The 16,095-nt window shown below is 52.2% G+C and overlaps 7 protein-coding genes across 7 annotated transcripts; 3 read left to right on the forward strand and 4 right to left on the reverse strand.

Moving 5' to 3' along the window:
- Nucleotides 1-94: 94 nt before the first annotated feature.
- HMPREF1120_01308 (uncharacterized protein) lies at nt 95-2,674 on the reverse strand. The gene has a single exon (XM_009155321.1). The coding sequence runs from the start codon at nt 2,437-2,439 to the stop codon at nt 1,687-1,689; it is 753 nt and encodes a 250-aa protein (XP_009153569.1). The 5' UTR covers nt 2,440-2,674; the 3' UTR covers nt 95-1,686.
- A 1,163-nt stretch (nt 2,675-3,837) lies between these two features.
- Nucleotides 3,838-4,656, forward strand: HMPREF1120_01309 (uncharacterized protein; the record flags this gene model as incomplete). The annotated part of the gene is made up of 1 exon (XM_009155322.1): nt 3,838-4,656. One exon carries the CDS (start codon nt 3,838-3,840, stop codon nt 4,654-4,656), a length of 819 nt encoding a protein of 272 aa, XP_009153570.1.
- A 951-nt stretch (nt 4,657-5,607) lies between these two features.
- HMPREF1120_01310 (uncharacterized protein) lies at nt 5,608-5,995 on the forward strand (the record flags this gene model as incomplete). The annotated part of the gene is made up of 2 exons (XM_009155323.1): nt 5,608-5,693; nt 5,860-5,995. 2 exons carry the CDS (start codon nt 5,608-5,610, stop codon nt 5,993-5,995), a joined length of 222 nt encoding a protein of 73 aa, XP_009153571.1.
- On the reverse strand, nt 5,779-7,784 carry HMPREF1120_01311 (NADH dehydrogenase (ubiquinone) Fe-S protein 4). The gene is made up of 2 exons (XM_009155324.1): nt 7,101-7,784; nt 5,779-7,035 (listed from the first exon to the last, which is right to left on the reverse strand). Exons 1-2 carry the CDS (start codon nt 7,478-7,480, stop codon nt 6,723-6,725), a joined length of 693 nt encoding a protein of 230 aa, XP_009153572.1. The 5' UTR covers nt 7,481-7,784; the 3' UTR covers nt 5,779-6,722.
- A 1,374-nt stretch (nt 7,785-9,158) lies between these two features.
- On the forward strand, nt 9,159-10,088 carry HMPREF1120_01312 (uncharacterized protein; the record flags this gene model as incomplete). The annotated part of the gene is made up of 2 exons (XM_009155325.1): nt 9,159-9,223; nt 9,326-10,088. The coding sequence occupies 2 exons, from the start codon at nt 9,159-9,161 to the stop codon at nt 10,086-10,088; spliced, it is 828 nt and encodes a 275-aa protein (XP_009153573.1).
- A 181-nt stretch (nt 10,089-10,269) lies between these two features.
- On the reverse strand, nt 10,270-12,549 carry HMPREF1120_01313 (uncharacterized protein; the record flags this gene model as incomplete). Its single annotated transcript, XM_009155326.1, has 1 exon — nt 10,270-12,549. One exon carries the CDS (start codon nt 12,547-12,549, stop codon nt 10,270-10,272), a length of 2,280 nt encoding a protein of 759 aa, XP_009153574.1.
- Nucleotides 12,550-13,266: 717 nt separating this feature from the next.
- On the reverse strand, nt 13,267-15,564 carry HMPREF1120_01314 (catalase A; the record flags this gene model as incomplete). Its single annotated transcript, XM_009155327.1, has 2 exons — nt 13,267-15,261; nt 15,316-15,564. The coding sequence occupies 2 exons, from the start codon at nt 15,562-15,564 to the stop codon at nt 13,267-13,269; spliced, it is 2,244 nt and encodes a 747-aa protein (XP_009153575.1).
- Between the last annotated feature and the right edge of the window lie 531 nt (nt 15,565-16,095).

Raw genomic sequence — 16,095 nt, forward strand, 5'->3', positions numbered from 1 at the left:
GCGTCCACATGAACTTGTGCAACCTGTAACGTCTGGACTATGGCGAAACCTCCAGCCAACATTACGAAATCCAACATACAAGGAATCTGATCCCTTTTGCCGTCAATATCACCAACTCGGCCATTGCTACCAATCTAAGTCCATACCTACCTAGGTAGTATGAATTTCATGCTGATGCGTTGTCAGCTCCTGCGCCTGGGCGAGACATGCAGTGGCTGCTTACGGTCTGTCAGGAGGTTCAGGTTCTCAGGAGAGGCCAGTACAGCAGCTGAAGGCGAGTCTGTCTCTGCAACGGCTCCGATCCCGCAATGATGCGGGACACGGGCCGCCAGTCAGACGCATCCGCTGGTCAGATCAATCGAGATGAAAAGCCTGGCGAGCCAGCTGACTTGTTCTGACTCAATCTGACCGGGCCTCAGGAGCCAAATTGGGCATCGTACGAGGGTTGCATGGACCAACTGAACGCCTTTTGGCTGACAGGTTTTTCCAAATGGGCTCTGGCTCGATCGATGAGCTTGACGTCCAAGTTCCAGTTCCGCCCAATTAATTGTCCTCTACGGAACTGCCACTTCCTCTAGCACCCCCACAAAATTCTCCGATCTTCTGTGTTAAAGGTAGGTTTTCATATCACGACCTGCCTTTTGCCCGCCGGGTGTCGATCTGATGCCCTTTGATGTCTTGTAATATCACAAGTTTCTTTTCTGAGTTGGTACAGTACAAGCGAAGAGTCAGAGTCAGTTGTTCGTCGGCTTCTGATCCCAACATCCGGTTGTGGATTGTGGTAACCCTGACTGTCCTCATTTCATGTCAAAAGCCACCAACAAGTCAGTGTCCACCGGGTCGTCGGCAAGGTGACATTGCGACTCGAAATTCCGCCATCATTGTTGTACTGCTGCTAGTATTTGCTTCCCACATGCAACACGCCCTGTGCAAATTTTTCCCCACGTGGTACGGAGGATACCATCCGCTGGATATTCGCAACCCCATTGCTATAGTGGCCGTCGTGCCATTACTCGATAATATCCACATTTCTTGCTTCTCGACCACTCGATCTTGAAAAACATGCCACTTCCGAAGCAGAAAACCACCAGTTGGCCGAAATTCAACGTTGTTGTGCCACTGCACCTTCCCAATCGGAAATTTTCTTCACCTGAAAAAGCCCATCGGGGTTGTCCGACATGCTCCACAGGCTCTAAGTGCAAAACTTTAGAGACGCCCCATCGGCCTACTACTTTTGCTGTCGACCGGCTTGAGGGAGCCTATTGGCTGGCCTTGTGATGAGCAAGGCTGTGGTGCGACAGCCTAAAAACTGTCCACTATGGCGCCATGATCGGGTGCGCTCCCGGAACAAGAATGGCTTCCGCTGTACAACGTAGTTCTATTCTTGCCTGTGTTCGGCGCCGTGAATTCGTGGTTCGTGGTTCGGGCCGGATGTTTACCATCATCCCACGAACTCTCCTGATCAGGCTGAAGTCTGGTATAGGGTATGTGCCCTACTGTATGAATTCTCTGGGTCGGCCGTGTCTGCCTCGGAGCGAATGCACTTGTATTCGGCATTGCTCTTTCCGTCTATCGTTTCCGACGTGGATCTCGCATGGCGGTCTTGTCCGCCATAGAACGGAGTATGCCAGTCGCTGCCACACGTGGAGAACCTGGAGAAGAGAAGTATACGACAAAGTCTTGCCTTCAAAAGATCCCATAGCCATTCCACCAGGCGTAAATGCCCGGTCCGACAACGCCAGCCAATGCCCCGAGCAGTCCCAGCTCCAAAACTGCCCAAACCCAGATCGTACCAATACTGGGGGCGTTCTTCATCACAGCATAGTAGCCTTCGTCGTTCGTAAGATAGATCAGGTAGCATCCCGCCACATTGGCAGTTGCCACGTACGCCAACTGGCGGAGTGCAAGCGTCCACAGCCGCACGGGTTCTGGCACTCTTGTTGCCGAGACGGGCAACAGGAGCCCGTGAAACAAGGCAATGACAATGGTGAGCGTAGGTAATGCCACAAACAAAGTCTTGCGGACGATGGGCGGGAACTCCAGTTCCTGCGCGTATTGATGTGCAGTCAAAGCCTCGAGCGTAAAGTGAATGGCCGAAAGGGACATAGACAGAAGGAACGTGTCGAGCCATGGCGTCTCCACCATCCGCTCCATGGCCTGCGTCTCGGAGGATGGAGACTGAGGATCTTCGAGAATCTGCCCATCCTCGCCAACCTTGACGTGCACCACATTGTTCGAGTTGAAGGCGTCCTTGTCAAAGGACTGCCCAGGGTTCAGTTGCGCTTGTCTCTCCGCCGCTATCTCGAGTAACGTCTTACCATTCGGGGGTTTCGTTCGGACCATGTCGGGTCTCTCCAAGCGAATATCATCCGCCGTCTTGATGGACCCCTCGTTCAACGTCGCCAGTGTGTCCTTGGCGCGTCTTTGTTTTCGGTTCATATTGACCTCGACCAAGATTGCGATAGCAGCAGTGCCACAGTGCTGTATCTTGAATAATGTCGGCGATTTCTTTTAGAGCCGCATACCGATACTCAAGCACGGATCATTGACTTGTTTCCGCGGCTTGCAAATATTCTGGGTAGGCTGTGGAACAACAGTAACTCGTGGATTGATCACACCAGGCAGACGGATACGTATACAATGTGGCATACCTCTTTCTTTATTAGTATCTAAATACCTTTTAGTACTGTGACTGCAGTAATTTGACTCGAAGACCGGATGCCAAGAAATTGACCGACTTCCGCCCTTCTCAGCCTCGGGTCTCAGCCTCGTCTCCGTTACTGACGAACAAGGACCTTACAAACAGCCGCAGCCACTGGCCTAACACGCCATGCTGCCCAGATACAGTGCTCAAACGCATATTGCCCTTTCTGTCACGTCAGAATGCGAATATGTACACGTACGACGCGTTACATAAGGCAGGTAGGCATATTGTCGTGGAGGTCCCCGGCCGTGTCCACTACAACGCTCCCTTGGACCCGACCGATGCGGATCAATTCTCAATTTTCCACTGATCTACGGACAACGCACGGTAGTGTCGAAAGCACTTCGAACAAGCGCTCCAACCGCGAAGGAGTCAGGTGATTCCATGGTGTTGTCAGATTATGGGATTTCGGGTTCCCCAAAAAACAAACCAGCCCCCGTGTTTTATCTACACCTACCCAAGGCGCATTGAGGACGAGCAGGGCCTACCCAGTAGGTAAAGATAATTCATGGCCAATCAAACGATACAGAAGCGCCGCGCTGAGTGTGATGCTCATACCCAAACATGCCTTGAACCCACGTGTGCAAGCCGACATGAAGCCTGCCAGTGGTGAGTTTAACCAACATTGCTTCCCGGCCAGCGTCGGCACGAAGGCACCACAACCATACTACCAGCGTGCCAACTGGCTTTGCTTCTGAGCGATCCATTGTTGGACTACTAATTGTGTCAGACCCAATCTGTGTACCTGAGGCTCCAGGAATGTTGAAGAACAATACTAACGGCAAATCCTTCGACCCACAGGAACAATATTAAGCTCGAGCTTTGTCTTTACCAGGCGTCCTTTCCCTTTCTCGGCGTTCTAGGGCTGGTTACTGTATTGTTTCCTCCGGAAGAAGGCTCAAACGGATTTTGCCAGCGGCGAAGACGGATGTCCTCGTTGGTGGTGTGCTTGTTTGACCTGGAGATGGTCCTTCGAGAGGCGACAGACAAAGGTTTCCTTTCTCTGACTTCCCCCGGCATCTTATCGTGTACAAATACTTCTATAGACAGGGACAATGTCTATTTTCGATATATATTTGATTCAGATCAAATTTAAATCAATAGCGAACGATTACACTTACTGACTGACAAGGATGGTAGCAATCAAACACTCGGTCGTCCTCTTGGCGTCACTCGCCACATTCAGCACCGCACTCCCTGGCCCGGGACAATGGCAAGAGCCTAACGGAGCACCCGCTGGTGTTTCCCAAGGTGCAGGCCACACTGGCATTCAACAGGGTGTCGGTGCGGCTAAGGTTGAGCCGCACCCATCTGCAACCCCGTCTGCCATCTATAAGGGTGCATCGTCCGCACAACATAAAGCTGAAGGCTCGAGCGGCATTCACGAAGCACAGCATAAGAACGCTGGCGGCTCTCCCAATGGCCATGCCGCCTTTCCTCCTGGAAATTCGGCAGAGCACAAGTGGCAAGGCGGTTCCACTTCGCAAAGCCACCCTCGAGACATCGAGCATGGAGAGCACCACGCGGCTCCCGCTCATGCTGAGACAGCTGACGACGCTGTAGCAGACATCAGATTTCCCCATCTCAAGCCTACCCACGAGTCTGGCGACCTGCACACCCACGAGGCTCGCGGCACGGTCCGCGGCATGTACGAGTGCATGAACAAGAACTTTGTGATGCCCTGCACATACACACCCGTAACCAGCGGGCAGTGCTACAATGCCAACTACGGTAACCAGGGGTCCATGGGCCCCGACAAGGGTCTCAGCTGCACTCTTTACGAGCGGCCAGACTGTAACAAGATCAATTCAGGCTGGGGACACGCTGGAGGCTTCGAGTGGCCCGGCATCAAGAACTACCAGATCAGCTACTTGCTGACCTTGGCGGGCTTTCCTGATACTGGACCCAAGAGCTACAGGTGCACCTTCACCTCTGAGAAGAAGGGCGGTTAAACAGTCCAGAGCCGTTACAAGGGAAAAGGAATCCGTTCTGGATTACCGACTGAACTGTGGTATACTTGAAGAAATGACTGGCAAGCCATCATGGACGCATGACACCTCTTGCCGGTGATTTCGCAGTTGTTTGGGAGTGGAATGACATTCGCGCTGCAACTTAAGGGTGCCACTGGCCGACCTGGCATTTCTTGTGTTTATAAAGAAAGACCTTTGTATAGACCTAGGTAGTGACTCTATCTATATTTGAAACTTCTGCCTGTGCCTCGATTTGTCCTCATTACTCCGCAAACCATGGCATTCTCCGGCTTACACTGTTGCTGCATCCAAGGCTTCAGTCCACTCCATGTGACGATAGGATGCAGGATGACGTAGCCTCCCCGTTGTCAGTCTGCGGCGGGCCTTGCTCAGAAGTACTACCACTGCACAGCTGCACCAAATTGTTGGTGTTGTAGTAGTAGTACAACCAGCAGCCATAAATGGTGGCGTGTTGACGAGACGAGTCTTGGGGCAACCAGTACTCCATTGTATATCGCAGCCTCTATCGTCATCGGTCACCCGCCGTCGTCCGCACCGCCAAAACCAGTTGTCTTACCACGCTACTCTTGTGTGATAGGCTTAACAGTGCCGAAAAGCAAGATTCGAGCTTACTCCTACTTCGGCAGCCACGGACATACCTGGTACCTCCTAGTAAGTAGGCTATCGAAGGAATCGGATGCCCATGTCCGCACTTGCTGCGTAGATATATACACCTTTGTGGACTGCAAAGATCCTACTCCCCTACTCATATGCTCTTCTCCTTCAACTGACCCCAAGCTATCATTTAACAAGCCAGCAACGTTGAAGAAGCTACCCATCAATATCCTTACAGACCATAGTTTGACCTCTTCTCTTTCCGCGCATACCTTCCCCCAACTTAGAACCCAATCAACACAGGAAACCCCAGACAAAATGAACTCCCTCCGAAACGCGGGCAACTACATCTCCAACAAGACCAAAGGAGCCGGCCACTCGGCAAGCAAAGAGACCAACAAGCAGTAAGTTTTGCGTGGCTGGCTGCTCATTCAAATCACCTAGATCATCTAGTCGACCGAGAGATGGAAAATAAAAAGAACATAAGAATCGGTCATCACTGTTATGGGCGTCTGTATCAAAATCCGACCGAGAGCAAAAGTTGATCTGATTTGTTTCACATACATACAGGATTGCCAAAGATCCCAATGTGCGAACCTCTACGCGCCTGAGAGCCGCTGGCGACGCTGTCAAGGATAAAGTGCACGAGACGAGCCATAATCGACAGGCTGATGTTAACAAACAAGCTGCGAAACACAATTACTAAAATCGGCACTGGGACAACTGGGCAAGGAAAGGGAAGTGTCGAAACGGGGCGATGATCGGACCAAGATCTTTCGGGGATGATTTCCGGGTTTGAAGGGCTCAGGTGGTTGGGTCGACAGCCTTCGCTTCGCAACGCGGATCATGGTTCAATCTGTGAATTGATGGGGACATTCATTTCGCGTGGCCCCCGAACGCGAGAAGTTTGGACGATGTCTTATAAGACCTCCATGCCTGTTGCATGGTCAATGCGGGCAAGGGATCTTTCAGGGGAAATTCTCATGGTTATTGATGGTATGGTTGATAATCGCGACGTCAAACCCTTTTCTTCTCGTGGGAATCAACGCTCTTCATAAGCCGACATTGTCGAACATTCGCTTGCGGTGTGCATGACTAGAACAGTGTTAATGAGCATCATCCATAGGCGGCTCAAGGGCCAGAACATGCAAGTCAGACGACGACCATGGACAGGATTTAACCAAGCCAATCGTTTGAAATGGTCTCTTTCATTTCTGTGGGTGTCCGCAAGCCGGGTGTTATATACAACGGCCAAACGGCTCCGAAAAAACGATGCTCAACGCCAATTGAATCACTCATTGCCTTCTGCAAGGTTGTCTCTCTTTTCCGCATGAATTTGCTTCAGCACGCGGAGTGCACCATGCGTAAGATCAGATGGCTTCACCCACAGGCCGCTGTTTAATCGCACTCATGTATATGCTTGTTTCACTGTCCTATTTCGTTTTGATATGCTTCAACTTTGGACCCGGCTCGTGGAGGAAGTTGTTTGCATATGCCTTTGGCACGAATCGCCGCTCCTGTGGTTCCTGGACATACCACTCATAGCCTTGCTTTTCGGCGAATGCGACAGCGTCTTCCTTCGACTTGAAGCCAATCTTGGTCCCTTGCATGAAATCGGCCGAAGATTGCCAGCCCATAAGGGGGTTTTCCCAGCGGTGGCCCTTGGACAGGATATCCCAATCCATGCGCCAGGCATGCGATCCCCATGTCCCTGACTGCGTAGCGGGCTTGGCTTGCTTGTAGATTCTGTTAAACGACAGAGTTTAGTCGTTGCATTACAGCAATGAAAGAGAAAACTGATTCCTGCCTACCTGACAGTTCGTGCCTGTAGGTCAATGGGAGCGCCCGACAAAACCGCTGCCGGAGTAGTCTTCCCGGGTTCGCTACCGTCCATCACACGTCTCGGCACAGGCGAGACCAGCGATGTGCCGTGGTCAACTGGGGCGTTATAATTAGGTTGGTGATGAGGATGGTACGTCTCTAGAGTGGTCTCGGGAGGATGATCGATCTCAACGAGGGAAGCTTGGTCTTCCGTTGCTTGCATGGCTAAGGCATCTGGAATCGCTCTTGGGTCCGGGTCGGTTACTCGTCGCTGCGGCGTTTGAGACAGCCATCTGGCTGAGGTTGATTTAGGGGCCTGGAAACAGGCTCTTGAGAGCTGCCGGGAGCTCGGTGACCGCAAGAACGACATTGTTACGGCGCTGCTGGTGGAAGTTGAACAACTGCTCGAGCTCAGAGGTTCCTATGTCCCTCTCTGACGGCAGCGGACTCCGGCTCGCATCTCGACTTTGCCAAGACTAAGCTTCCATTTTGGGTTTGGCTTCAACGACTCAATTAGGAAGGCTCTGGTTGGTTGGGGGATTGGTACTTGGGAGCAGCACTGCCAGTGCCTCCAGTCCTGCTGATGTTGATAAAGTCCACCTTCCAATGCTACTCAGTAAACTGTCCGTCGATAAGCCTGGTACGTGCGGCTGATTGGGGAGGCCTCGCTCCGGATAGTAAGGCCACTGATGGGAGTGATTGTCAACTCCGCACAGCCCTCGGACGCGTTTAAGTGATGCGCTGGACTCGCTTGTTCCCTCATCTCACAATAATGTTCCCATGAAGTCCGCTGTCTCCTCACAATATGCAACGCCCGGTCCTCGCACTCGTTTGAGACGCAACATGGAACAGGTGATGCTACACAACTATAGGACCAGAAACAGTGTCCATCTGCGGCTGATGCGCAGCAACCCCGCCTCTTCTTCACCTTCTGCCCATCACTGCATATCCCCCCTGTTGGGCGCCTGCACGGGTGTAGCCCTCAAGAACATGTTGTGCATCGGTGAGTTAAAAGTGGGCCGCCGGTCTTGCTCGTGGCTGGATGTCTTTCGTATGTTCTATTACTACCAAACAGACTAAAGCATAGTTGTGGCCATTCAACCATTAATGTCTACAGCAATGTCTTGAAGCTGGCAGCCCCTCGTCCTGCACAGCTCTGGGAGCATTTCTACAAGTCCTTGCGTGGTGACAGCCGAGCCGACCCTTAACATGCATCAGAAGGGCTGCATCGTTATCAAAGGGAAGTGCAATTGGTTTACCTGTTAACCGAAGCGCGGGATATGCTGACCCTTTCAACATTAGAAGCCAGCGCAAACCGGTGAACAATGGCAAGCCGCTAGAGGTGCTGCACACGCAGGATGGCTTCGACATTCGCTAATGGGGTCCCATTAGCCAACTCACATTCTTCCTTACCAATCGTTCTCTGGAACCAAGACTGATGTCGTCGCCAGGTGCAGTCAATGCACAGCCATCTTCGTCTGAGCAATATCAGAGAGCGTGTCCGCTCTTGTCAACCGGCTGGCACCCAGATTGTTTTGACTAACTCTTCACTTTAGCAAGTTCTTGACGAAGTAAGCAACCACATGGCTACAGGTTTAGATATCGGTGTTGCTGCGGTTACTATATTGCAAGCATCATGTCAGCTTGTGAGGTTTTATGAACGGTCTTACCGTTCTTTCAAAGGGGCATCTAAGGAAGTGAGACGCCTTCATACATCTGTATCGCATTTCATCGGAGTCCTCCACTACTTCTCCAAAACTGCAAAAGATCTGCACCAGAGGAATCTCGGCATATGCAGAGACACAAACGCAAGAAAACTCCTTTTTGACATCAGAAATCAGATCCAAGAAGAGGTGACCAGTATCAAGGAGGCCTTTCGAAGGCTTAAACCACTTCATGATCCAAAATGCTCGTCAATTTCTCGCTTGCGCGCCAAGATAATGTGGATGCTTCTTGATGAGCACGACTTAAAAGAGCTTTTGGCCCGTCTGGACACGATGATCCTGTCTATCTCAGTCCTCCAAGGCACATTCAACCTTAATATTAATATGGCGATTTGGGACCAACTGAAAGCTTCGGGTCAGCAAATAGATCCTGCCAGCAGGCAAGAGATGTGAGCACAGAGGCCCCTGGGCGACGTTTCCCACCCCCCCCCCCCTTTTTTTTCCTTTTTTTTTCTGAGCTTCTATGCAGTAAGACTGACTATATGTCTCAGTAAATATTTGAAGAAACACGTTGAGTTGCTTAAGCGGGAATGCGCAGAAGCCCAACGCAAATACGAGAACCTGCGTGCTGTGAGAGTGGATGGTGGTAGCACCGCTTTCTCCGACCAGGTAGCACAGGCCCGATTTATCCACGGATTGATTGAGCGAATAGAAGAATTTGCCGATGAGCAAGTCTCTGCTTCGACGATGCTTGAAGAGAGTTCTGGCGCTGCGACTACCTCAGCCGGAGGGAGCAACATCTCCAACGGGGTGCGCGCCGATCAAGAGGCCAGGCCAGAGGAAGTAAGCGGCCCACCTATACCTGCAATTCACGGCGCTGTTATGGATGCAGCTGCAACTGCGGACAGCTTGCCATCACACTCAAGCCGATCAGAGCGCTTTCTACGGTCGCCAGTAGAGGAGAGGGTAGTATTACCAGCAGGGGAGACTCTTCGGAGCTCAAGCCCTTATTCACCGAGCGAGATTGGGCCTGGGGGGTATTCTGAGTCTGAACGGCATGTGCGACAACCAGACGCCGCAGATATCATCACAGCAGATACTGAGCAGGAAGCGCCTCCTGAACCGGAATGTATGTTTGTGATTCATGGTGACGGCACTCTTGTCACGGAGGAATGGCGACGACCGCGAGCACCACCACCTCGACGACATGAAGCGAATGGAGCAGGTTCTAGTGCAGGCTCAGTCGCTTCAATGCGGAATTCAGCAGGATCATCTGGCGACGATTCCAGCAACAGCAGGTCAAAACGGGCATGAACCACAGATATCTAGTGCCGCAGTCCAGCGCAACCTCTTCTATTGGACTATACGCCACATGAAGACACCGGGATATGCCCGGTTGCTCAGAGTTGGTGCCCCTAATTCTTAGGCTGCCAAAGCCTTTGTTCGCATCCTAAACGGATCCTTGGAGATGTGACATAGGCAAGCTGAGGCTTCCTCACGATATAGATATCCGGGCCCAACCCACCACCCCAGACATAGGCTCGTTGCCTCGGGTTTCTATGGGGACAAGCTGCAATCTTTGACGAGCCCTGAAAGAGTGGCTCTTGCCTCCGCTGAAGGCATGATCATTGCTTTCATTGATTTGGACAGATGCTGGTCCACCAGCAGCTGCCGCCTTTTCATGGGTTTGCCGTTCAGGGACGTCTAGTGTCAGCGCAATGACGGACCGGACTGTGGCTACCAATTCAGAAGCCAAGGACGCTCCTGTGGTTGCCTCTATATTGGTTACATTGACGGCAAAGGCGTCAATCTCATGGAGCACGCCTGCCTCGGGCTGGCCCCCATTTTCAATGGTGAAGGGAGCACTTCGAGACTGCCTTGAACCAGGATCTGGAAGAAATGTCAGTTGTATTGGGTTGAACTTGTTCAGCAAGACTGTTGCACTTTTGCTCAGGCGTATGACGACATAATTCCCGGTCAGAGTGCCGTTGTCCCCTAGGTGTACACTGTAGGAATTGACTCCTTGAGGTGGTGCTATGAGACTGAGCTGCCTGCCCGCGTTGAGCAAGCTACTGGGGGCCCAACGGAGGCCCGGTATTGGGAGTCTAGGTGTGTTCAAGAAGAGAATGTTGATCGGAAGCGTGACTTTATCTCTGAGAGAGATCCAAAAGAGGGCCATTCGCTCATCCAAGGAAGTCCTTTCGAGGATGAGTCGAGTATCCATATCAAACAGTGCGGCAAGAGCCAGCACTTCGTCAGCACGCTTACTAGTGGTGCGGTAGCACAGTGACTGGTGTATGAAACGCAGCTCATTGGCATCCTTTGAAAACAACGCCCATAGATCCGGTTGGAGCGCGCCAGTGACCGGATCCTGAAGGTCTTTTGCTCCTTCTTGAAAGCACTGCTGCAGAGGAACAACACCATCCCTGAGCGCAATGAGTGGGAGCCGGGACAATCTACCCTCGGGAAGAGTCCACATCCTCTGCATCCAGGCCGCGGTCATTATCCACAGCAGCATCCGGCGGGTACTGGCAGAAGGTGAACGCATGAGCTCCGGGTCAAGGACAAGAGTTGTGTGCGCCTGACTGTATACTGTGTTGATGGTGTGAATCGACAACTTCCGCAACCTTCTATCGCCGGGGATGCACAGCGAGTCGATCCAAACGAGCTTGGAGGCGTTGTTTGCTTCGATATAACCCCTCAACATGTCAAGGGTGCATTGTGGGAGTCCGTCCTCTGATATACTACCCAAACCACTCGACCAGACATGGGAAACAGCACAAAATGCCGTCTTACCGGATTCATTCGGTACCACTTGCACAACTCTACCATTGCCATCGTCAAATATCTTGTCCAAGTCTACCAAAGGGACTTGTCCGCTGTCCAAAACCTCGCCGATCCGTTGAAGGCTAGGCCGTACCCACTGACATTGACAATCCGCCCGAGTGTGGAGGGGGCTATATGTACTTTCGTCAATATTGTGTCTCACGCATCCGGCAGCAGAACATGCATCATGACGGAAGCGTGTTGCAGGCGGACCGACAATAGCAGCATACTCCTGCACGATCAGATTGAACGGGCTCAACATGGTCAGGATATACGGACACCAACCGCGCTGAATCATCCGCCCTGTGAGCTGCTCCTGGACGGCCATCGTGAATCTCCAGGGATTCTGAAGTTGCGAGCGAAACCCGGGTGTCACCCATGCGGCAAGATAATCAGCCGTGTGTTGCAAAGTCACACCAAGCAGGGTGAACAATCTCATCACGCTGTGGAACGTCTCGTCACAGAAGTCCGGGTTGGCATTGATGAAGAGCTGTGGTTCGCTCAGCATTCGATTCCACAGGCTCGCTGCGGCGAGAACACGCTTCAGACGCTCCATGATCTCAGTCTTGCTTGTGTCATCGTTCCCAGCAGTGCTGAAATGTCTCACGAGCTCCGCGACCAATGATTTCAATGCCTCACTGCTGAACTTGGTTCCTGCTTCTGTCGAAACAACGAACAGATCTTTCCCTAGTGGTCTCCCCAGTGCTGCTTCCCACAGACCGATGATGAACCAGCTTTGGAGGAAAGGTTTGATACCCTCTCTTTGCAAAGAGGCAAGCCTTCCTTCTTTAAGATCTAGCAGTTCGTCTGTTGACCGCCCACGCTGCAGAGCGTAGTCGTCGAATGTGCCGACTGTTGTAGAGGGTTCATGGTTATATCCCAGCCATGGAATCTCCGGGATAAAAGCACCGTAGTCTTTCATTTCTTCCCGTGTAAGGACATGGTCCATCTTGCCTAATGGTTGGAGGCCTCTCAAGGACGGGCGCCGATTTTTGTTCGACAATTTGAATTCTTACCGAACAGAAGACCTTACCACGGACAACTCCTTCGCCACACCTGTTTCGTGCGGAAATCAAAGGCATGGACAACTCACCGATGGCACTGGAGACTGGCATAGAGCTATATCAACTTCTGATGACAAGGCTTGATTATGAAGAAGACAGCAGTAAGGCAGCCCCCGCATGCTTGCGGCAGATGCATGATGACAGTCCTACCTTACCTTTCGTACACTGCACGGTGCATAGTACCATGCACCGTCGTCTCGGTCAGTAGATTGGATTGCGGGCTTTAAGGCCTCCAACATGTGCAGTGAGGCATGAGATCAATAATAGGTTAATAAATTTGGCCTGGGCCTGGGGGGTCCGTGTCCGCCTGAACTTGAATTGTTCAGTGTTCGAGACACGCGCAGTTGGCTCTGTATGCATAGGATCCTAGCAATCTTTCACGAATAGAATGAGACCGTCAGATCACCCAGTGACAGATCGGGTTGCCTTGGATGGAAAGAACCAGGGGCATTGTTTCCAAAAGGACGGAGGCGAGAGGGACGAACATCATCAGCTCATTTCAACGGGATTGATTATTATCTCGGCTAATCAATTACTGCACAAGTAGACTCCTAATGAACCACTGCTGCCACGGCCCAAGCACAACCTCCACAGTCGACCGCCTATACAGTCACCTGGTCGGCCAGACCATCGAGTTCCCGGTCCCAGTTTCTGTGCTGCGAGATGTGCCAGAAGAACTTGCTTGTGAAGTCCGTGGCTTCCTTGGCAAGCTTGATGCTGTCCTTGACAGAAGATCCAGTGTCAGGCTTCTGAGCGGTGACTACACCATACCAGTCCACAACATCAGTGGAGCCTTCAGCAGCCAATTTGACGCCCTCTGCCTCCCTGAGGGCGACATCAACTAGCTTCACGCCCTCGCCGCTGGCAGCGATAGGCTTTAGATGCGCGAACGCCTCGCGAACCCAGAATCTGGCGAGACCAATGCCCATGAGGGTCTTAACGGACTGTTCACCGCCAGGGATGAAAATGGCATCGAACATGGTCGAGCGCTGACCATTGAGGAAGTGGTCAGGTTTGGTGGACGAGGTGCCGTTGGAAGCCTTTACTTCCTGACGCTTCGTGGACATTGTGAATGGCAGAGCCAGTTGAGATAGCACAGCTGCCTTCATCGCGTCATAGGCGGCGGCATCGTAGCCATCAGCGATGAGGATAGCCACGCGTCGGGATTTGATGGTTGGGGTAACTGGCAGATATTCCAGCTGACTGAGCCCCTTGGCCTTGTGCCCAGGGTTTGGCGTTGCCTGTTTGGTAGGAGTCGGTGCACCGACTTTCTCGGCAACTGCAGCGGCAAGTGAGAGATCAATCTCGGTCAGACGAGACACCAACCGTTCGTAGACGACAGGATCATCGCAATGGTCGAGCTCGAAAGAGAAGGCGTTGATGATATGTCTTTTCTCAATTGGAGTCATGGAGTTCCAGAACAACTGAGCCTGCGAAAGATAATCCTTCCACTTGGGTGCCAGCTTGCGTTGTTTCATGCCTTCGTCGCGCGAGGGGAACGACTCGAACCCACCATTTCCATGCCCAGTCGGTGGGTTGGCCTCGTAACGGTTCGGCCAATAATTGACCTTGCCTTTGGTGATTGTGTGACGTCCCTGACCATCTCGGTTGAAGTTCAGCACAGGGCACACAGGACGGTTGATTGGAAGCTCTTGCCAGTTGATACCGAGACGGGAGAGCTGGGTGTCGAAGTAGGAGAAGTTACGGCCCTGCAGCAATGGGTCGTTGGTAAAGTCGATACCCGGGACGATGTGACTAGTGCAGAAGGCGACTTGTTCAGTCTCGGTGAAGTACTCGTCCACATTGCGGTTCAACTCCATCTCACCAATGTAGCGGATGGGCACGAGCTCCTCAGGCCACACCTTGGTTGCGTCCAAAATATCGAAGTCAAACTTATGCTCGTCCTTTTCCGAAATAAGTTGCAGACCGAGCTTCCACTTGGGGTACGCCTTGTTGTCAATGGCTTCGTACAGATCCTTACGATGGAAGTCGGGATCCTGACCGGCCAACTTCAGGGCCTCATCCCAGACGAATGAGTGAACACCGAGCTCTGGTGTCCAGATGAACTTGCAGAAAGTTCGTTCACCCTTCGCGTTGATCAAACTGAAAGTGTTGACACCGAACCCTTGCATCATTCGGTAAGATCGGGGAATGCCACGGTCGGACATGGCCCAGAAGAACATATGAGTAGCTTCCTTATGGAGGTAGACGAAGTCCCAGAAGTTGTTGTGCGCAGTCTGGGCCTGAGGGACTTCATTATCCGGCTCTGGCTTGACGGCGTGCACCAAATCCGGGAACTTGATGGATTCTTGGATGAAGAAGACCGGAATGTCATTTCCGACGATATCCCAGTTGCCCTCTTCCGTGTAGAACTTGGTGGCGAAACCTCTGACGTCTCGGACAGTGTCTGCACTCCCTCGGCTTCCTTGTACGGTGGAGAATCGAACAAAGACTGGCGTGGTGCGGGAGGTGTCGGTCAACACGCCAGCAGTAGTGACATCCTCCGCGCTTTCAAACAGTCTGAAGGTACCGTGGGCTGCGGCACCTCTGGCGTGGACCACTCGTTCAGGGATACGCTCATGGTCGAAGCGCATAATCTATGGCCGGGTTAGTGCTTCTGCCGTCGTCAAGTAAACATCGGATCAACGAACCCGTTCACGAGCAATCTGGTCCTCGAGCGCATGAGGGCCGATGGTATTGTTCTGCTCGTCCACTGGCTTCAACCAGTGGTCGAGGTCAGAGACCTTGATGCCATAGTCGGTCGTGGTGTTCTGCTTGCTGTGCGCATCCTTGACATTCTTTTGGAGGTCTGCGACCTTCTTGTTCTCAGTCATGGCTGTGACGGATTCAGCAACCGATTCTCCGATATTGCGGACTTTGTCTGCGACAGAGGACGCCATGGGTACGATGATATGAAAGGATTTAGGGAGCAGCTGGTGCGAGCATGCAGCATGATAAACGACGGAGGTTCACTGGAACAGGCACAGTTTACATGGGACGTGGTCGCCGTCCTCGCCCGGACCTACTGCTTGTGGTAAGAACCGTTGTACCTCGTCTCTCTTGTGACGTACAAATATGTGATGTTTCGTCATGCTTGTGAGCGGGGACAGCGAGCATATGGGACGTGGAACGCGGTGAATGCTGAATTCGAACGCTTCGCGACACGTTTTGCAGAGCCTCGACCAGGACACGGAAGTGACATCCAGGCAACCCACGCAATCATTGGATCTGGTGTTGTCGCGGTTGCATCATTAATTAGAAAGCGGGAACCCGTGATTGGTTACAGCGACCATGCCCCGTAACTCTGACATCAGGACCAGGAGAAAGTTGTAACGCCATCAAACTGCCGGCAGACACCACCGCGACAACATGTGGACAACGACGTTGCTAAACAAGCCAAACGGATGTTGATGGAAGTCATATGGAGTGGA

This window comes from Exophiala dermatitidis (assembly GCF_000230625.1).
Source record: "Exophiala dermatitidis NIH/UT8656 unplaced genomic scaffold supercont1.1, whole genome shotgun sequence".
NCBI lineage: Eukaryota > Fungi > Ascomycota > Eurotiomycetes > Chaetothyriales > Herpotrichiellaceae > Exophiala > Exophiala dermatitidis.

What these genes read in the sequence shown, in the direction of transcription:
- HMPREF1120_01311 (XM_009155324.1), bottom strand. Translation starts at nt 7,480, where the DNA reads ATGTCGTTCTTGCGGTCACCGAGCTCCCGGCAGCTCTCAAGAGCCTGT. An exon ending in CTACAGGCACGAACTGTCAG is followed by an intron (nt 7,036 to 7,100) that starts GTAGGCAGGAAT and finishes GTCGTTTAACAG; the next exon opens with AATCTACAAGCAAGCCAAGC.
- HMPREF1120_01308 (XM_009155321.1), bottom strand. Translation starts at nt 2,439, where the DNA reads ATGAACCGAAAACAAAGACGCGCCAAGGACACACTGGCGACGTTGAAC.